This window comes from Aythya ferina, assembly GCF_964211825.1.
Source record: "Aythya ferina genome assembly, chromosome: 2".
Lineage (NCBI taxonomy): Eukaryota > Metazoa > Chordata > Aves > Anseriformes > Anatidae > Aythya > Aythya ferina.
Window position 1 is genome coordinate 97,426,741 of NC_140297.1, and position 16,056 is coordinate 97,442,796.

At 39.7% G+C, this 16,056-nt stretch overlaps 1 protein-coding gene across 3 annotated transcripts in view; it reads right to left on the reverse strand.

Moving 5' to 3' along the window:
* Window positions 1-16,056, reverse strand: part of STX17 (syntaxin 17) — a 32,864-nt gene that overhangs the window by 13,456 nt on the left and 3,352 nt on the right. For all 3 annotated transcript variants that reach the window (XM_084510163.1, XM_084510161.1, XM_084510162.1), the window contains exons 2-3: window positions 13,765-13,947; window positions 5,006-5,071 (exon numbers count right to left, since the gene is read on the reverse strand). In XM_084510163.1, the coding sequence (XP_084366289.1) occupies window positions 5,006-5,071; window positions 13,765-13,887 (189 nt within the window). In that variant the 5' untranslated portion in view covers window positions 13,888-13,947. The remainder of the gene's footprint in view (window positions 1-5,005; window positions 5,072-13,764; window positions 13,948-16,056) is intronic.

The following is a 16,056-nucleotide window of genomic DNA, read 5'->3' on the forward strand; positions in this document are numbered from 1 at the left end:
CAACAACAACAACAACAAAAAAAGAAGGTAACAATCTGTTTCAAATAGTCTTCTCACAAAAATTGGAGGATAAAGCTGGCAAAAACTTTGTGAAGTCAGCCCTTCAAAGCATGATCAGCTGTCCCTATTTTATTTCGGACAGTTGCTTATCTGATCTGGTCTTGAAAGGACGTCTTTGTGAAGAGCTGCAACGTTCTTGATATTCTAGTGCAAGAATTCATTATCCTAATTCCCACTGCATTTTTCCTCATGTCGAATCTAATGCCGAAACGTCTTGCATCATTTTAAACCGGGTATTTCTAATTCTGTTCAAAACAGAGGAAGAAAAGCCCTGTCCTCTGTGCAGCGACCTTTTTCATGTTTGCAAGCAGACAACATGCCGCTGTCAGGCACTTGTTGGGCAAAAAATTTTTTCAGTCTTTCCAAGTAAGTCTAATTTTCTGACCATTTTCATTTCTCTCTCCGAATCAGTCCAGATTCAGACCATACTCCTTAAAAGTATGGTGCCCAACTGGAAAAAGTCCTGTAATCCTACCAATGCTGACCATATTGATTTTTCAGGTCTCTTCCCGACATCATTATGAATTCTAATCCTGCCCTCTCCACCAAAATCCCTAAGTCTCTCACAGCTTTATGCTGTTTCCATATTTTTGCTTAACAATGGGAGTAATGGCTATTATACAAAGCTTTCATCACTGGGTCTCAAAGGACTCAAAGGACTTATTGAGATAAGGTTCACTGTACTTGAATAGGTGCAGAACTGAAGAAGAGACATGGACTTTGAGCCCAATTTTTCTAAAGCATCCACAGATTTGGAGGTAAGGCTAAGAGATCCACAGGGATGGGCGATTATGTAAATAAATACTTTTTTTTTTTTTCAGAAATGCAAATGGAAGGTGTCACGATTTTCACAACTACTGCGAAAATCCTACTGACTCTATCAACACATCCAAAACAGAAAGAAACAGAGAAGCCACACACATTGTAGTTGCACTTTCCAGATCTTTACAAACCATTCAGTAAAAAGTACAGAATAAATTATAAATTTATACCATAAAGTAAAATGCAAAAGGACACTAATGAGCCAAGAGGGCTTCATTAAACCTTTCCTAAAAAGAAAGTGAAAATCCCTGTTGCTGAAAATGTCTGCACACATCTGCCCATTAAGCCTACCTCATTACTCAGCACCTATTTTTAAATAAAGGAGAGAGGGAATCATAATAATCATTCAGCTTTTAGAATTACCTCTAAAAACACAAAGTGTCTTCCCATATTCTGCTCCTCCAAAATGCTTGAAGAATGGCGGTTTGTCTACAGATGTTTTGGACAGGTGAGAAAAGCGACAGACTCCCAGGGGAATTCAGAAGTCTTAACAGCACTTTTCAGCAAACCAACACACCTTATTTACATGCAAGAGTATAAATCTTTTCATCTTTTTCAGTATTTGTTTTTTTGCAGCAGTATGTTTTTTTTTCCCTAATGGTGACAGCTGACTCTTCAAGGTAATATAATGACGAAAAATTGGTGCTGCGTTTTCACAGACTTACCATAGGACACCTAAAAATACCATCACCACTCTATGCTCTAATACGTGACACTTGAGGACATCACCACAAACGTTGTACCAAAAACAGCCGCCTCTCACGGGCAAGCAATTTCATTACATTTGCGAACAAGTAACTGGTGACAACAAAAAAAAAAGGAAATAATTCAATTCCCATCTGACTGCATGCAAAGACACACAGTGACCTGCACCGCCAGTGACGTGGCACGGAGCATGCTGCTCATTACGGACAAATAACAGCACAATGGAAAGGGGCAGGGACAAAGAGCGTTAAGCACACTGCAGTGCTTCAGTGTTGACCCAGCACGAGGCCCTGGACGTGAGGATAAACACTGCACCTGCACGGCCTCACCTTACACAAATGTCAGTGGGCTGAGATGAGGCCAAAACCCTCGAAAAGGCAGAAGGTATTTGAGTTGCAGGATCATTTTATACTTATGACTTCGGTCTTTTCCATGCAATGTGTCGTATCTCCACCAGTTACAGGAAAAAAATGAAGCTCTACCTAAGGCTCCCAGCAACAGCTACCTGAAAATTCCCCATGTAAGTATCTGCTTCAGCCACATGTCCTTGGCAGTACGGATGTCCGAGAGCACTCAGAAGCTCCAGCACTTCACTCACTCTACCACTGTTAGACTACATGGCCCCTAACACTACCCATTACTGTGGCGGCCCATGGAGAGCCCCCGCAGGAGCAGGCCCCGGGCCGGAGCTGCAGCCCGTGGAGAGGAGCCCCCGCAGGAGCAGGGGGTCTGGGGGGAGCTGCTGCCCAGCCGTGGGGGACCCGTGCTGGAGCAGTTTGCTCCTGGGGGATGGATGGATGGATGGACCCCGTGGGACGGAGCTGTGTGGGAGCAGCGCTTGAGGAGCTGCTGCCTGCGGGCAGCCCCCACAGGATCAGTTCAGGAAGGATGAAATGTTGGGGATATGATAAAATGCAGGTTTTGATGCAGGTCAAATAAAATCTAAATCTTGGCTATATTTACCCTACAGATGGCAACAGGCTACAACAGTGAACTGATTTTACATGACCCTTCCCTGACACCATAAAAAATATTGTATACAAAAGCCATTTTCTTAGTATTTCTGAAAGGGTGTCATCGTCTCTCACACAAAGATTTTCCCACTTTCTTCACTTTCCTTTTTAGAAGTTTTTAATGTGGCACCCAGTCACCAGAAAGAAGAGGTATAACACACTTATGCTATCCTTCTATTATAATTTTGACCATCATCAAACGTACAACAGAAGTAATTATTCTGGGTAAACTGAAAATTCAGAAAAATGGCTAATTATGTGCACATGGATTAAATGTAGAGTGGCTGTGCATATATTTGTCTAAAACCTGTGGCGGATGCCTTGGGTCAATATTGATTTAGGGATCCCTAATGTATTTTTACAACATCTAATTTTGAGAGCAAAGTGTGTGCTGCAGAGAACATTTGGTATCACAATAATTAATCTGATTTCTTCACAAACAAACAGATCACAAGTCCATCGGTAAACATTTAAACAGCTTACAGCAAACACATTCTACATGTCGTATAATTTATTATCAAGTACTCCAGACTACTAACTCTTTTAATTAAAACAGAGAGCTACTCCACACTTCTTGCATGGACCCTGATACTTATTCTGCTCTGTGGGTATCCGAATGTGTGTTAATGTGTGACCTGCACCCAGATCTAAAAGCAAAAAGTATTATATAAAAAATAAGAAAATCTCTTTTGACTGAAAGTGAAAATGTCAGGCTTTAGGCTCAAGACAAGCATAAATCTTTCTAGAGACAAGTAAGAGTTTTTATTACTAGAGCACTTAATGTATTTAAAAACAACGTCCTCAACATGACTGCTATTGCCCTAACTCTTATCAAGAGTTTGTCTTGGTAGACAAATGGTACTCATGATAAGGAGTTCCAAGAGTAGCCTTTCCTACCCCTTATACGTGAAAATAGATTTGAGCACAGACATAGGCAAACACCTGCTTTCTACACACCTGTTAGAATGACATTGTTTTAATAGGACTGATTTTGCAAACACCTTTGGCAGGCTCTTTTGCCAACACTAACAATAAACATATTCAAATTTCAAAAGTGTTTGGTGAAAAACATAATAAACATGCAAACCTCCAAATAAGAGAAAAATCAAGTGGATTTCAGGTATAACTTCTTAACATCTACACTATAAAACCTCTTTAATACCTTCCAGTCCTCAAAAAAAAGACATGTACCTCTAGCTCTGACTTCCGTCTAATACTGTTGTTCAATTAGGATTAAGTTCTTTCTGATTTTTTTCATGTTTTTTTTTATTATTTTTTTTTTCTGGCCTCATTTCCCATAGGAGTTGGGAAGGTATTGCAACAAACATGGGAACTCACAGTATCATAATTATAAAACACAGTGTTTTAGAACTGTGCTACCCCTACTGGCAAAGCCTGCTTGTCATGAGGCAGTACGGGTCACAAACGGTTTGTTCTGGCAACAAAATCATACCCCTGCTCTGAAAACCACATGTGAAACCAACACAAGATGCCTCTCCTGCTGGCTAAAATACATCTGTTCCCAGAGTTTTGCCAGTACAGCAGTGTTATAACCACTGGCTGCTATATCTGCGTCAGCAGAATGTTGTAATGCAGATCTGGTCTTCGTGGTTTTCTGCACTGATAATCTTCTTTGGCTGCGTACTATTTAGCAGCATGAAGACTGATGTTTGGCATTAGCTTTGGCACCATTTTCATCCAGACATGCGTTTTTTTAAAAAACAGATGTGAGATTCCCTGTCTGCTGAGTTATGGTTGACTATGCATGAAGTCACCGAGATGATGCCACGCAGACAAATGGGTCTGGTATTTCATCCTTTGATGACATGATGCATCTAATAATAGATTTGCACACCAAACTAGTAGTCCAGATGTCCTGTGTTTGGGCTGAAACCATACTTTAGAACCAATATTATCTTATTATTGCAATTAACATCATCTAATTTAGTAATGCAATAGGATAGCTTACTGAAGACCAAAGTTTCCAAACTTTGTTTCACTTAAAGCTATACACAAATACTGACCGGGACACCAGCATTTGCTTGTGTATTTGGAATGATACTCAGTGTCTAAAAATTCACCATAAGTTTACACACCAAAATTTATTATAAGACAGCTTTACTTGAAGAGGTGACTAAGTATTGTTCAAGAATTCTGAAAATTCCCAGTGATGACCTGTTGTTGTTATATGTTTCAAAACCTTTCTGACAGTATTTGCCTCACAATATACAATTAGGAAATCCCTAACCTCTTAAACAAAGTAAAGCAACACCACATACCTGTCAAATCCATCTGTCAAATACACTTCTCTGTCAAGATCTGTCTCTGAAGCAACCAGTATTATATGGAATTTAATAATGGAATATTTGATTCCATTAATGCCACAGTGATTTTAGTATCCTTACCTGAACTGTTCGTCCTGCGTTGATGTGCTCATCGTGCAATCTATCCCAAAGTCTGCATCTTTGATACTAAAATAAAAGAAAAATACTTCATTTAATTGCTATTTTTACCAAGTGGCTAAGCAGAAAAAGGAAAATTCAATAAATAATCACTTTAATTTTCCCAAACTGATGGTAAAATAGCTGAGTTATAGGCATTCAGGCACAGGACAGACTGGAGTAATTATTCCACTAGTTGAAAGCAAGTTTTGCAAAATCATTGCATATGAACACACGTAAACCTTTTTGTCATAAAAATAAATCAATCCCTGCTATTGTTGTCCCTGTGGACTTAACAGATACATACATTGTCATCAAAATAGAGAATTTTTTAGTAAAATGATAGAAAAATATAAACTGTGGTTCCTGGAATAGGTGCTGAAACCATCAAAGAATCCAGTTACAATACTTGACAATATTAGGACATTCTTTTAAATTGTTTAAGTAATAAAATATTTACCATGATTTCTGATGTATTTTTATGTAGACGTTAACACCCCAATTGCCTAATATGTGTTGGTCCCAATTAAAAAATCACTTTATCCACAGTGTACATCTTTTAATAATTCTCTGCTTAATTATAGAGGCCAGAGCAACACAGAACACAAGTTACTCATTGTTCTAAAATATGAAAAGAAATATGAATTTACTTCTTGTTTTAAGAGAAAACAGATCTTAATACTGTAGTCTTTTGTAAGAGAAAATGTTTAATGTTAAATTAAGATATATTAAAGTGATTTTTCTAGGAAACTACCAACTTCTGCATAAATTATCATGCCACTAAAATTATTACCATTACTCTGTAAAATAAAACGCACAACAAGTCTGTATCAGCATTAGATCTTCCAATTGAGTCACCCATGAAAAAATACTGAAACAAGAATTTCTGAGGGGGGAACAAGAAGGGTTTGGGGAAAAAATATCTTTTCAATTTCAACCGACTACGATACACTGTCTGCATTCTCAATAATGAAAAAAGGAATTTTCCCAAAGCAGAACAATAATTCCTTAGGAAACCTTTACTGCTCTTAATCATTTCTAGCAGAAATGCTCAGAACGTTTATTGAAAGCACTGCTTTGAAATTCATAGTATGCAAGTGATGACGTCAAACAATTCAGTGACTTAATACACCTGGGGCAATGGCATTCACGTGGGCAGAGAATTCTTCCTTCTTAACCTCTCTTTCCTTAACTTTTCAGAATACCCCCTGCATTCATTTTTGTAGCAGGCAGTGCCCACCAATGTTTCTAAAATCTTAATAAATGTCAGTTTAGACAATAAACGTCTTAGGCAAACGTATACACTGTGATGAAGACTGCAGTAAGACCCAGATTTCTTATTTTCTCATTTTGTGTCACCTCTCCTTTAGGTATCTTCTCACCACATCAACGGTCCCTAGCCAAAGACAAAGTGTTTCACAAAATGCTTTTTAACTTTGGCACAGTCACAGGAAACAAAATTAAAACTGAGAGCAACAGAGAAAAGAATGCTATGTCTTACAACACTATTATTTTTTTTTTAGGATTAAGCATAATCTTTTTTTAGCATTTGCATACATATAATGTATATTAATATAACATTATAATATATAATAATAAATTATATATATATATATATATTTTTTTTTTTAAGGACAGTCACCTATCACCAACAAATTTCAGGGCAGTGTGCCACTATCTCCACCTCTCCACCTTACTTTCATCTGACAGAGGCTAACAGAAAGCTGAAACTCCTTTTGATAAGCGTGCATTTTATAACCTGATTTGGAGTGAAAGGCCTTCTAATCCAGATAACATGCTTTAAAAAAAAAAAAAAAAGAAGTTTTTGGGTAAAAAAAAATGAAATAAAAAACAAAAACAAGTATAGATTACTGATTTCTTAATGTTTAAATCTTTAGAAAGGCTCACATGTAAAGTTGAACTCCAAAAAGTGTTTCCTTGTCACCTTTGAGAAGCAATGCTATGATGATGGATATATGGTAGACACTTCCTCTGGAAAGGTATACTCGAGGTCAAATTTCATTATATATTGATTTTATAGTTTCTTCAAACAGTGATTTAGTAGATTAATTGTTTGGACTATCTCTGGAACCTCAGGTTTAAATCAATATTCATGAAATGAGGTTAGAGATATTGGCTTCATCATAAGTAAATAATGTTGCTGCTCTAAGCAATTTGACATAATTAGTGATTTTTGCTTAAAAGTAGCCTGTAAAATAAACAAGACTAGATTCTACAAAATTATCCTTTTACCCCAGGGATATTTGGTTTGCATGGCTGGAAGTTAATTTTACAAAAAATATTTTTGAGAAAACCATTTAAGCTGCTGATGCTGACAGCTCACAGAAGCACTGTAACACATTCATTATGGTTAAAATGCCATCATTGTATATAAGATGTACAAATGTAAACGATTATGGAAGTACTTCAACCAAACTACTGCTAATATTCTGATCATTCACAAATATCTAGAGTGATAGATTTCAAATTCAGGTTTGCTGTATTTTTGTTCTCACAAAGCTATCAATAGGGTAAACTTTGAAATATTGATAGTTCTTACAGCTCGAAAACTATTTAAAAAAAATAAAGAAACTCAAATTTTTATAATGTTACACAAAGTGTGGACTTTTTAAAGAATCAGACATTCAGGGACTAATTTTATACTCGTATGTATTACTTCTCATAAATGCTCATGTCGCATTTTTTTAATCAATACACAGAAGTTCTGAAGTCTTCAGTACAGCTGAATACCTCCTGGTATAGTTACCAAGTGTTTACTTAAAAGTTTTAGGAATAGTTACTTGTTTCTAATAATTCCACTCGTTACTAATTCCAGTATCAAATTTGTCAAGACTGACACTATCTGGGGATGCAGACATTTTCTATTAATGGCTAATCGAAATAAGAAAGACAAATCTGTACTGAATATTTACTGCCTCTTCTAGCTTTCAAAACAGAGATGTTTTGAGGAAATGCACTTAACGCCTTAATTTTAAGATCTGTGTTTACAAGTATTTAAGGGTTTTTCTGATATGCAAATTTATTATGTTGACTGAACAGATCATTCACACTGACATAATCAACAACCTAAAAAATTCAAGGAATGCCCTAAATACTTTCAGATTGCCTCAGATTTTTACATTCAAAATGTAAATTTTCTGCACTTTCTTATAGACTCTAGAATTTCTAGATTCTAGATTCTAGAATGTCATCCTTCCAAAGATTCTCCCTTCTGTCTGTAAAACAAGAACACTTGACTCGTTTGAGCTGCTGGCTCAACAAAGACTTCAGTTTAGCAACCCCTGGCTGAACTCAGTGGAAATGTGTATTATGGTGGAGGACGTGATCGTCGGGAGCTGTCTAGGGCAGAGTGACCACGCAATGGTGGAGTTCACTATTCTTGGCGAGGCCAGGAAGGGGACCAGTAAAACCGCTGTATTGGACTTTCGGAGGGCTGACTTTGAGCTGCTCAGGACATTGGTTGGTGGAGTCCCTTGGGAGGCGGTTCTGAAGGGCAGAGGGGTCCAGGAAGGCTGGGCGCTCTTCAAGAGGGAAGTCTTAATGGCGCAGGAACGGTCTGTTCCCACGTGCCCAAAGACGAGCTGGCGGGGAAGAAGACCGGCCTGGCTCAACAGAGAATTGTGGCTTGCTCTTAGGAGGAAAAAGAGGGTTTATAAGCTTTGGAAAAGTGGGCAGGCCACTAAGGAGGAGTTTAAAGAAGTAGCGAGGCTGTGCAGGGACAAAATTAGGAAGGCCAAAGCTCATCTGGAGCTCAATCTGGCTACTGCCGTTAAAGATAACAAAAAACGTTTCTATAAATACATCAACACAAAAAGGAGGACTAAGGAGAATCTCCATCCTTTACTGGATGCGGGGGGAAACTTAGTTACAAGAGATGAGGAAAAGGCGGAGGTGCTCAATGCCTTCTTTGCCTCAGTCTTTAGCGGCAATACCGGATGTTCTCTGGATACCCAGTACCCTGAGCTGGTGGAAGGGGATGGGGAGCAGGATGTGGCCCTCATTATCCATGAAGAACTGGTTGGTGACCTACTACGGCACTTAGATGTGCACAAGTCGATGGGGCCGGATGGGATCCACCCAAGGGTACTGAGGGAACTGGCAGAGGAGCTGGCCAAGCCGCTGTCCATCATTTATCAACAGTCCTGGCTATCGGGGGAGGTCCCAATCGACTGGCGGCTAGCAAACGTGACGCCCATCTACAAGAAGGGCCGGAGGGCAGACCCAGGAAACTACAGGCCTGTCAGTTTGACCTCAGTGCCAGGAAAGCTCATGGAGCAGATCCTCCTGAGAGTCATCATGCAGCACTTGAAGGGGAAGCAGGCGATCAGGCCCAGTCAGCATGGCTTTATGAAAGGCAGGTCATGCCTGACGAACCTGATCTCCTTCTATGACAGAGTGACGCGCTGGGTGGATGAGGGAAAGGCTGTGGATGTGGTCTACCTTGACTTCAGCAAGGCTTTTGACACCGTCTCCCACAGCATTCTCCTCAAGAAACTGGCTGCTCTTGGCTTGGACTGGCGCACGCTTCGTTGGGTTAGAAACTGGCTGGATAGCCGGGCCCAAAGAGTCGTGGTGAATGGAGCCAAGTCCAGTTGGAGGCCAGTCACTAGTGGCGTCCCCCAGGGCTCGGTGCTGGGGCCGGTCCTCTTTAATATCTTCATCGATGATCTGGACGAGGGCATCGAGTGCACCCTCAGTAAGTTCGCAGATGACACCAAGTTAGGTGCGTGTGTCGATCTGCTTGAGGGTAGGAAAGCTCTGCAGGAGGATCTGGATAGGCTGGACCGATGGGCTGAGGTCAACTGCATGAAGTTTAACAAGGCCAAGTGCCGGGTCCTGCACCTGGGGCGCAATAACCCCAAGCAGAGCTACAGGCTGGGAGAGGAATGGTTGGAAAGCTGCCAGGCAGAGAAGGACCTGGGAGTGATGGTGGACAGTCGGCTGAATATGAGCCAGCAGTGTGCTCAGGTGGCCAAGAAGGCCAACGGCATCCTGGCTTGTATTAGGAACAGCGTGACCAGCAGGGCTAGGGAGGTGATCGTCCCCCTGTACTCAGCTCTGGTGAGGCCGCACCTCGAGTACTGTGTTCAGTTTTGGGCCCCTCGCTACAAGAAGGACATTGAGGTGCTTGAGCGGGTGCAGAGAAGGGCGACGAAGCTGGTGAGGGGCCTGGAGAACAAGTCCTACGAGGAGCGGCTGAGGGAGCTGGGCTTGTTCAGCCTGGAGAAGAGGAGGCTCAGGGGTGACCTTATCGCTCTTTTTAGGTACCTCAAGGGAGGCTGTAGCGAGGTGGGGGTTGGCCTGTTCTCCCACGTGCCTGGTGACAGGACGAGGGGGAATGGGCTTAAGTTGAGCCAGGGGAGTTTTAGGTTAGATGTTAGGAAGAACTTCTTTACAGAAAGGGTTGTGAGGCATTGGAACAGGCTGCCCAGGGAAGTGGTGGAGTCACCATCCCTGGAAGTCTTCAAAAGACGCTTAGATGTACAGCTTAGGGATATGGTTTAGTGGAGGGCTGTTAGCGTTAGGTTGGAGGTTGGACTCGATGACCTTGAGGTCTCTTCCAACCTAGAAGATTCTGTGATTCTGTGATTCTGTGATCCCTTTCCATGGTGACACTATCTGGGCAGATACGGCGTAATTATTCTTTGTTTAAATACCTAAGAGATTTTCAGCGGGATAGACCAATAGCTGGCTATCCCTCCTCACCAGCCATGCACATGGAGCAAATATAGCAATTCCCGAGGTCATCCCCCATTACAGCACCCAATACCATTTGAAGATTCTTATTGGGGTGTTTATGGATGCTAAATAAGTGTATTTTTTTGTTTTGTTTTGTTTTCTGTTTGTTTGTTTTTTCCCATATGTGAACAATACACAGCAAAGATTCTATCTAGCTGGACAAAGTGATACTCTTCCAAAAACATTCAAGCAGCATAACAGCTATGCTCATCCCCTCCACTGTCCCTCCCTAATTACACCATCGACTTTCAAAGTGCAAGAAAACAATTTGTGCCCTGTTAATGTGCCTTGTTAACCATTTCCCATTCTGTACTGACAGGTCAGCCTCCCCTCCCATCAACACTCTACCTTTTTTCCATGACCACCCATCTGCTCCTCTCAGGCAAGGACACAGCTTTTATGCCATCCTCTATTTACTGGAACAACTTAGCTACCAGGACTGTCTCTATTTGAACAAAACACACATTACAAAGCTCTCTAAACGCCCTGAATTCCACCCTATTTCATATTATTCTTTGCTAGCTGCCATTAGCTAGTTCTGCAGCCACTGCTAGGCACTGGCCACGCACGCCGAAAACGTACGCACTGATCCTGGAGGCTGTAAGCTTCTCCAGAGCAATTCAGCAGGCGAGGCTCCTTTCTTCCCATATCCTCTCACCCAAATCAAGCTAATACTGACTCTGGATCTCTATCACTCTGTAGTCTGCCTACAGAGCTGCAGCAAAGTGGCTGATTCCAAGGCAAGAAAATGCTGAATCCACGGGCATCTAGGTATTGTAATGAATTAGACAAATATAGAATAACAGAGAGTAAACAATACGCTGTGACTGAAAAAATAGCTCATCTCATTAAGAAGCTATTGCTTCAGGCAAATATTGTACTACTATACTTTTCAATTTGTGAATATTGCAGTTCATATCCTTATTGCAGCCTTATTACACCCTTAAGGAAAGGAGTCCAACTATTATCAGCCATCATGAGTCCCAGCAGTCCCAGGGCTTCCTCTGTCCCAATTCTTCTCTCTTTCCACTGTCAACCACCACTTCCACTTTCCATCCTGAGGTACTTCTTCACAAGCTCCCCATTTAACTCCTTATCCTCTATTCAAATGACCCAGAAGATTCCTCTTGCACACAATTACAGGAAAGAAAACAGAAAAATAAACTCCCTGTTTTCATCCAGATTCATGACAAATCAAATTGGCAACTCCAGGATTTCTTGTAATTTCTAGGCACAGGAGTACGCTCAGCATTGGGTAAATCTTCAGTAATCTTCAGCTGGTGGAGTTTAACCAGTGTCTACTGAGTGCCTGCAAACCATTTTTCTTTTTCAGAATCACACCTCCTGGCCAAAATATAGCAGACTTTTACAGGCACAGCAAAATGTACAGTTTTAACGAAGACCACCCCACAAACAGATCTGAAGTTACTGTTCCAACCATGTCACTGCTTTTAAAAGAAATGACTATCTGTAAGCTATCACCCACTTGCTATCCCTTACGCTAACCATTTCTTATAAAAAGAAATGACTAGCACTTAAACAACACATTATTTTCTGACTACAAGGATTTATTCTCCCTCCTCCCCATCCCCAAACTACTCAAGGCAGAAACCTGGCGTGGAAAATTTCATCCCAAAGGTTGCACACTTGGTAAAGTTACAGTAAAATTAAGGTAAAGTTGTGAACAACTGACAGCAGCAAAATGTAAGTTTCAACAATAACATTACACACACCCTTCAGACCACGCCTGTCGGGAAATTAAAATCATGTTCACAAATGATCATGTTTTCTTCCAACTTCTTCATTTGTTCCACATGTGGTAAAAAAATCTGTAGATGGCTGTCCTGCACAGATTTACATATACACTGGATTTTATATACTGCGAATAAGCCTGTGAAATTACTAAGAGGTATGATTTTCCACAAACGTGTACAGAATTTTGCAGAACACTGGACACTACTTGTCACTCATTTTTCTGTGGTGGTAAGCATAATCTTTTCTAAACAAATACGTATTTTATTAGTAATTTCAAAATTTCCATCGCAGCGTTGATATTATGACTGTGTGCTCATCTACTGAGTCACTCGCTCTCTTCTTTTTTTATTGGTGTCACTTGTTCTAGTAAATCTCTTACCACCGTCCTTGATGAACTGATGTTTCAGTTTCCATGGGCTAATGGGCTACATATTTATTCTAATAAACAGTGGTTATGTTTTGAGTCTAAAATCAGATCGCCAGTACTGCTAAAGTGTTACAACTGTCCCTGGCAAGCTTTTGTCCAGGTCAAATGGCTCTCTTATTTAAAGAATTTCTGCTGTTTAGAGGCTGACACAGCAGTGTGGATGTAGCCATCCTGTTTTTGCAGAATATGAGGGTATTACAATATGGACAAAGGCCATTTCATGCCAGACAACTGTGCTGGGGGTGTTTATTTTAGAAGTATATGCATGGCCATAGCATACGCAAGAATTTAATTCAACACTATTTTTTCTTGGAAACATATTCAGTTTTACTACCAAGAGTGAGCTAATACTAACAAGAAGCATGTAACCATGCTAAAAATGTGGTACTATTATTTTCCATTTTTTTCAGTTTTAGAATTTAATCTATTTATTTTAGCTCAGTTTAAAAACCTATATAGAAAAAGATAGGTATGAACGGTAAATTATTCAGAATAGTTGGCCACAAACAAGTGAATTAAAGTAAGAATATTAGCATGCTTTCCTTAACACAGCTTCTTAACAGAAAACAGTAGTGGTTCTCACTCTGTAAACTGACTGGTTCCCACAAACGTTACGGCCTTTGTACATACTGAATGACCAGACAATAATACAGAAGTTTCATTTTCAGCCAGAACTAAAACATTTAATAATCAACTTTTCATTGAAATCTGTGCATAACCTTTCAGGATGACAGCTTCTATACTGTAAAAAGAGCTATATTAGTAAAAAGCGAACACTAACCTTCTCAATGTTTATTTGGTGTTTTCTTAATCTCTCCAAATCTGTCGGAATTGCCACTTTGATGAACTTCTGAATGGCGGGTTCGATTCGGCGGAGCTTAACTTTTTCATCATCTTCAGACATCCTAAAAAGCCTCCTTCGAGCTAATATTTGCACAATATACCTTTACCAAGGTAAAAAACCCTAAAAGAAAACAAAAAATAAACACAAAGAAAATTACAGGCTTACAAAATGTAATCATTTAGATTCACTTTAAAAAAAGTGAATTCACTTTTTAAAAGCAAGCAAAAGAAGGTAATTCCATTTTTCCAATAATTTCCACATCTACTCCAAAACCACATTTGAGCAGCATTAACTACTTAAAAATGCATACCTTATTAGCGTTTTTATTTACATGTAAATGCATTATTCCCATATCTTTACAGGACTTGGGGATCATTTTTCACAGATAAAATTTAATAATAACAACAAAAAAAATAGCTAGCTAAATAAGGCAGATGCAAATGTGTGTTGCAACAAAAGGATACGTGGAAGGCTTTGGTTGAATAAAGCTTGTGATTAGATGCTTTGGTTGATCAGAGTTCAAGTTTTGCCAATTAACATTCTGAATCATCTGAAAAATTGTAAAACATATCCTGAAAAGGCTCCACAATAAAATTAAGTCTGGAATTTCCCTTTCTAGAAAGAGCAAGAGCATCTGACTGAAAGTTTCCACTCCACGTTGCATTTGTCCCTTGCTGGTGACTAAACCCTTTGTGGGATGATGCCTTAAACAGGTTACCGAAATATTGCAGAATCAGTACCTAAGCATCCCGAATTTTACTCCTTGCAAATGCAAAAAAAAAAAAACCAACATAATTTCAAAGCTTCCCTTCTCTAGAATAAGATATGTATATAATAACAGGTATATAGCTGTATATAACAGCATTTATATACAGAGTACATGACTAATATAAAGGAATTCCACTATGCTGACTGCACACAAGGGACAAGAAAAATTATTGTGAGATAATGGAGATAATGTTGTAGTTTTAGTACTGCATAAGCAGAGGTTATTTAAATGAGATTTTCTTTCTATATTAACAAAAACAGGAAGTCGAAGTTGAATTAAGGGCAGATGTGTATGAGAAAGTTTTGTACAACTGCGTGAGTAAAAAGACACATGCTGAATTAGTTATCTTAAATTACTTGTACTACGACAGCAACTACATCAGGTTACTCTTCCAGCAAGCGAACTAATTTCAAGTAATTAAACCAGCATAATCCTCCTGCTACAGATCAGGCCCAGCAGAATGTAACAGGTAAAGAAAAATCTATTTTTCACGCAGCCAAGTGTATTATTAACGTTAAAATTACACGTTATTTTTCATTTCGGGAGCATTCAGCTTTTTGTGAGCTCTGTGGTTCCCATCAGCAGAGAGACCTTCATGGCAGACACCAGTTGATTTCGGTCTTGACTGAACCAGTCAGGGAGATACTTACCAAGGAGCCTTAAAAACCCCTTCCTTACCCAGTGCATTTATATTAATAGTTCTTTGTCCAAATCTTCAAATAAACACGCAGTGGGCAGCCTCACCTTTTTCAGGATGTAACAAGAACTTTATATCCTTTTCTGCTGCTTTACTCTTTCCACCTAAACACACTACACCTAAATGCAAGGTGATAAAACATACACCTGGTCTTTTACTATACCTTGGTCACCACAGTCCCTAAAACCTTTGAAAAAGCCTCTTGTATCTCCCAGTTGAACTCCACTTTGACCAGCCTTTTTTCTACCGTGAACAAAAGACAAAAAGCATCCTATGCCAGACTGTAATACTTCCTCTCTTTGAGCACACATTTAATTTCCTGACAGCTTATAAACTAATCCACTAGTTTATGAGCTAGAATTAATTAAAAATTGGTTCCTCAAAGAAATTTAGTCTCCAAATAGTGCTTTTCTTTAACACCAAACCGTGCTGAAGAGGAGACGACGCAATTTCTTCGGCCTTCTCACACAACGTGAACTAATGGAAAACCACAGCCCGTTGTGCACTAGCACAAACACAGCTGAGAGCGAGCTAAATTCACCCTCATGTGGTACCTAACCTTTACTGGTATCTAGAGATCGATAAGAATGTTAAGTCACCTAACCTGTTGGTTTTCAAATTGTTCCGCTGTGAAAGGAGAGTTAATGTAGCCATACATCTTGAGCAGGTAATCTGAATACAGCCATGGCTTAAAATTCAAGTATTTAGCTGCACACAGGGCTCTGGGCAGTCATCTTCTCCACCCCATCCCAATTCCCAGACT